General features: G+C 34.1%; 1 protein-coding gene across 2 annotated transcripts; it reads left to right on the plus strand.

Annotated features, from left to right (window-relative positions):
* The first annotated feature begins 3049 nt into the window (after positions 1-3049).
* On the plus strand, positions 3050-5464 carry LOC129436297 (uncharacterized). 2 transcript variants are annotated; one of them, XM_055194345.2, is made up of 2 exons: positions 3050-3343; positions 4273-5464. In XM_055194345.2, the coding sequence occupies exons 1-2, from the start codon at positions 3154-3156 to the stop codon at positions 5049-5051; spliced, it is 969 nt and encodes a 322-aa protein (XP_055050320.2). In that variant the 5' UTR covers positions 3050-3153; the 3' UTR covers positions 5052-5464. The 2 variants fall into 2 exon arrangements, with proteins under 2 accessions (XP_055050320.2, XP_055050321.2); XM_055194346.2 differs by having other exon boundaries at positions 4324-5464.
* Positions 5465-6152: the final 688 nt, after the last annotated feature.

Below are 6152 nucleotides of genomic sequence, written 5' to 3' on the forward strand. Positions count from 1 at the left end.
TATTCTATTCTATTCTATTCTATTCTATTCTATTCTATTCTATTCTATTCTATTCTATTCTATTCTATTCTATTCCAAATCCCATTCCCATTCCCATTCCATTTCATTCCTATTCTATTCTATTCCCATTTCTATTCTGTTCTATTCCTATTCTATTCCCATTCCATTGCCATTCTATTCTATTCTATTCTATTCCAAATCCCATTCCCATTTCATTCCTATTCTATTCTATTCCCCTTCCCATTTCTATTCTGTTCTATTCCTATTCTATTCCCATTCCATTGCCATTCTATTCTATTCTATTCTATTCTATTCTATTCTATTCTATTCTATTCTATTCTATTCTATTCTATTCCATTCCCATTTCATTCCCATTCCTATTCTATTCCCATTCCTATTCTATTCTATTCCCATTCCATGTCATTCCTATTCATATTCCCATTTCTATTCTGTATTATTCCCATTCCCATTCTATTCTATTCTATTCTATTCTATTCTATTCCAAATCCCATTCCATTTCATTCATATTCTATTCTATTCCCATTCCCCTTTCTATTCCTATTCCCATTTCTATTCTGTTCTATTCCCATTCCCATTCTCATTTTCATTCTCATTCTCATTCTCATTCTCATTCTCATTCTCATTCTCATTCTCATTCTCATTCTTATTCTTATTCTTATTCTCATTCTCATTCTCATTCTCATTCTCATTCTCATTCTCATTCTCATTCTCATTCTCATTCTCATTCTCATTCTCATTCTCATTCTCATTCTCATTCTCATTCTATTCTATAGAATAAAGAGAGGAGCGAGTGAGACAACAAGAAAGAGTGCACTTAACCTTGTGGGATTTCATTACACATTCTAATCAAATTATGTGTTGGTTAAATTTGATCTAAGTGGCAGAGATTGTACCTCTAACTGTTTGGCAAGCTCTTGACCACTTATTTGACCGTGAAGATAATAGAAGCTGAGAACTTGGTAAGGTTGCAGTAATCCACAAATACCAAACAGTGCATTAAGCTCTGATTTCCACTACAGTGAAAATATTTTTTGAAGTAATTTGTACTCATTACATTTAAATTAAAACTGAATTGAAAACAAAAAATAAAAATGTTATTTTAAATGTATTTTTATTCTATTCCCTTGACTCCTAGTCATAATTCTATATGTCTGTCTTCTATATGTCATTGCGTTTGTTTATAATGACATCATAATTAACGTCTTTGAAGGGTAAATCAGTCTGTCAATATTGCTAATGATTTTGCCACTGAGATGTCAAATAAAATGTTAGGGGTCTAGGCATATGTTTTTATATTTCATTGTAATGCTTTTGAGCTGGAATAAAAGAAAAAGGGAGCCCAGACCTCAAATGCCCTCTGCTGTCATTTGTCAGATACGCAGCTCTGTGAGGAGCAGACAGTGATTGAGGTATGCGCTCAGAGCTTAATTAAAATCTGAAAGAGAAAGATGTGAGTGCACACAGTGAAATCAGCCATTTTATAATGAGAGGCTAAGCCATTAAACGGATGGAAACTTCAATTCCTCTGAGACAGATGAAGGCTGTCTGTAAAAGGTCTTAAAATAATGTGTTGCTCAAAGCCTCCACTGAAAGTGTTTCAAGAGCCGTGCTGTTCTTGGAAATGTGTGTGCATTGTACAGCAACATTTATTTCATACAGTCATCATGTAGAAATGTACAGGTACACTGTCATAAATAAAGGTACAAAGCTGTCACTGGGGCAGTACCCCTTAAAAAATGTCCTAAAATGTACCATTTAGGTACAAATATGTATCTTTGAACTGGAAATATCTACCTTTGAAGTACTATGCACTCTTCGGATACAAACCTGTATCTTTTTGAAAGGGTACTGTCACAGTGACAACTTTTGTACCTTTATTTCTGAGAGTGTATGTATAAAAGCAAAATGAAAACATTTCAGACAATGGGCTCTACATTCTTGAAAATAAAGGTGATGCCATATAGAATAACCATTTTTAGTTCCATTTAGTAAAAGGTTCTTTAAAAAACATTTCTTTTTACATTTTTATAATCTGAAGAACCTTTTGTAAAACAGAAAGGTTATTAGATGTTAAAGGTGCTTTAAAGCACCATTTAGATAGAAAAGGTTTCTCTGTGGCATTGTGAAGCAACTTTATTTTTAAAAGTGTATTCTTCTTTTTGGTGACATTAAATATAAGACTATTACACAGTTATAAATTAATTTTTAAAAAGGAGAAACAAATAGGCAGTATTTTTCAAACAGAGGTCCAGGGCCAACTAGGGGGTCCTCAAGATGACCAAAAATATTTTTTTTTTTAAAAAGCATGAAAATAGGCAAAATAGAGCATAAAAATCAAAATATTTCTCAGTGTTTGTTTTAAGTTATGACTTACGGGTAGAAGTTATGAGTTGGGGTCCTGAAACTCTGTGGACAATGAGGGACCTTAGGAAGTCAGAAGGTTGACATCACTGTTCGAGGGGTCTATGTGTTAAACATATGTAAACCTGAAATCCAGGCTAAAGTCTCATAATCTAATAATGAGATTTTGGGCATCAAATTTTAATTTCAATATTTGACACGGCCTCCTTCAGTCAATATTAAAGATGTTAATGTTACATTTTCACAGACTGCTATTTACATTATGGAGGATGATTTTATGTACAACATTAAATCATAATAAAATGACACTAACTGGGTTTTCACAGGCAAAATGTGAAGAAAATGTATCCTCGGTGGTCCACAAAGCATTTATTTGAGTCAGAAAATATTGCTTTCATGAATAGGGTACACACATCAGCATCATTCATTAGTACAGTGGTTCTCGGTTCCGGTCCTCGGGGCCCCCCTCCGGAGTGTTTTGGATGTCTCCTTGTGTGAAACACCTGATTTCACTCATCAGGCTCCTTAATTAACACACTAACAAGCTGATGAACTGAATCGGGTGTTTCATATAAGGATACATCTAAAACATTTTGGAGGGGGGTCCCGAGGACTGGAATTGAGAACCACTGCATTAGTACACACACAGTTCACTGCTACAGTACAGTAGGCGGCGGTAATGCAATTTGTTACTCCGCAAACATCCGACATACAATACGAGTTGCTTCCGCGTGTGTTATTAGATTTGTTTTTAATGTTATACTTGGTAAAATGTCAAAACTAGATATGTTACGTTCACATTTGTTGAATCGTATGTCCGCTGTCATTCGTGAGATCTTTGAGGAGGTGGAGGTAACAGTCAAAGATTACCGAGAGGAGGCTGATCGCACTCGAACAGAGAACGCAAAGCTTAAACGACAACTGAGGGATGTTTTGATCAGGACAGAGAAACATTTAAACGGTAAACATTTACTTATACATAATTAATGCGAATGGCTTAGCCCATAAGATTTTACCCAAGTCGTACAAGTAGAAACAATAACGAAGGCCACGCAGGTGGTATTTGTTTTTTTATTAATAAAGTTACAGTCTCGCTTTACGGATCTTAATGTTTCCAGTGTATTCAAGGACGAAAAATTTACCATTTTTTCAAAGTTTGTTAAATGGATATTTATTTAATTTGTACAAATAAGAAATAAAGGAAGAGAGAAGGAAAAAGAAAGGAAAAGAGAGATGCCTGAGAAACTGATGATAACAGGCCACATAAAAAAATACCATAGTAAACTCCCTAATTGTATGGTATTTTCTATATTAAGGTTTAAAAACACTTTAGTGTCTATATACAGTTTACTATATATCATATTCCACATGTGAGTGTCTATAACAAAAAAAGGAAAGAAAAAATGGGAAAGGTCGTTTGTTTATAAAATATTTGTCTAGAAATAATAAATAGAGTAATAATGGATAGAAACATATAAACAATATATACTCAAAAATTCAAATTAAAGTCCAATAACTAATTTCCCCAACAAACAAATACTGTAGTATACTTCACTATATAGTAAACAGAAAAATGCTGCAATATTAAGTACTGTTTATGAAGAGTTTCTTTGCAAAACGAGATAACTCCGTTTTTTTTTCAGAAATCTTGCATTCCAATTAATATCAATTCAACTGCAGTTGGTTTGTTTTGATTTAAACCTTCATAACTTAAAAAACAGCTAAGTAGCACCATAAAACAAAATAATAACATAATAATACATTTTGACAAAAATGTTAAAAACTGAGTTATCTCGTTTTGGAACCAAACTCTTCATATATATATATATATATATATTAGTAAATTTCACAAAAATTGCACATTTATCCTGTATTGCTTTCTTCATCCAGGACAAGTCCATCAAATCTCTCAGCATATTACTGATGAAGTTTTCCCCACAGAACTACCAACAGGTGGGTCTGGGTACCAAAAGGAAACAGAAGACCAAGAGACTTTGCAAACAAAGGACCATGGCCAGAGTCCAGATTCATTCAGTGACGAGAAACCATGCTTACGAGACTTCATTTCAATGAGTAAAACAGATTCAGAGGATATGGAGTCAGTGCATTTAAAAGAGAGCTCCTCCATATCATCTTTATCTTCTATGGAAGAACAGCAGCTTGTTTCTCAGGGTATAGATAAGAGGTGGAATGCAAACTTGCCCACTGATACGATCAAGACTGAGCAGGATGACACTATTATCACAATAACATCATCAGTTATTACTGCCCCTGCAGGTCAGTGTCACGGCTCAGACACAACACACCAACTAAGAACAGGTTGTGACACTTCAACCACATTGAATAAAGCACAGAGGAAAGAGCTCCATTGCACGCGACACTCCACTACTATAGCAGACAGTCGTGATCGTAACGGGCCATATAAGTGTAACAAGTGTGGAAGGCTGTTAAAGGACTTGACAAAACTGCAGTTGCATAGGAAGTTGCATGAAAGATCCTTCAGCTGTCACTGGTGCGGCAGAGACTTTTCTAAGGTTGATTATCTTCGCATGCATATGCGCACGCACACGGGAGAGCGGCCATATCGCTGTAACTGGTGCTCAAAGACCTTCACTCAGTGTGGCAACATGAGGAGGCATGAGCGCACATGCCAGATGTTTACTAAATAAGCAACAGCATACGCACACGGAGATAGACCACTTCTTAAGTTGTGAAATGTTTTGAGAGCTAAATGTTGCAGGATCAGTGCAGGTTTCCCTCAAAACTCATCTGAAAAAGCAGTAACGTCTGTTTAATTTGTTTTCAGACCTGAGCCTTTGTTTTGGAAACTGGTGCGTTTTCTCCTTTGGTTTGATTCGTTTAGGCCTATGTGAACACGCCAATCCGCACCAAAACAAACTTGCAAACTACTCTGGAGCATTTTGGTGTTAGTGTGAAGGCAATCCGACCCAATGGACCAACAAACAGGCTCTCTTATTTCTTTTTTAATAGTGCTGGGCAAAGATTAATCGCGATTAATCGCATACAAAATAAAAGTAATTTTTGATATGAGTGCTGCACTGGAAAAAATGATTTTCAAGAAAAAAATCTTAGTTATTTTGTCTTGTTTTCAGTAAAAATATCTAAAAATTCTTAAATCAAGATGTTTTTTCTTCATGAGCAAAATCACCCAAGAAAAAAGTCTAGTTTTTGGACCAAAAATATCAAATTTAAGTGATTTTGTGCACAAACGCAGCAAAAAAATCTGCCAATGGGGCAAAACTATTTTTTCTTGAATTTTTCTTGAATTTAGTGTTCAAGAAAAATGTTCAAGATTTTTTTGCTTACGTCATTGGCAGATTTTTTTTGCTTGTTTTGTGCACAAAATCACTTATATTTGATATTTTTGATCTAAAAACTAGACTTGTTTCCTTGGGTCGTTTTGCTCATGAAGAGGAAGCATCTTGATTTGGGAGTTTTTGGATGTTTTCGCTGAGGACAAGACAAAAATGCTAAGAATTTTTTTTTTGAAAATCATTTTTTGCAGTGTGTGTGTTATTATTATGTATATATAAATACACACATTCATGTATTTAAGAAACATTTACATGTGTGTGTGTATATATATATATTTATTTATATTTTGATATATTTTATATATAAACACATTTTTTTATATATAAATAAAAATGTTTATTTTTATTTATTAATTATTACACACAGCACAGACACATTTATTATTCAAAAATGCACTTTTAATTTGTATGCATGCGATTAATTGCGATTAATCT

The sequence above is a fragment of the Misgurnus anguillicaudatus genome, chromosome 19 (assembly GCF_027580225.2).
Source record: "Misgurnus anguillicaudatus chromosome 19, ASM2758022v2, whole genome shotgun sequence".
NCBI lineage: Eukaryota > Metazoa > Chordata > Actinopteri > Cypriniformes > Cobitidae > Misgurnus > Misgurnus anguillicaudatus.

Excerpts from the sequence above, each read along its gene's own strand:
- LOC129436297 (XM_055194345.2), top strand. The coding sequence starts at position 3,154 with ATGTCAAAACTAGATATGTTACGTTCACATTTGTTGAATCGTATGTCC. Across the intron at positions 3,344-4,272 it reads GACAGAGAAACATTTAAACG|GACAAGTCCATCAAATCTCT; the intron begins GTAAACATTTAC and ends TTCTTCATCCAG.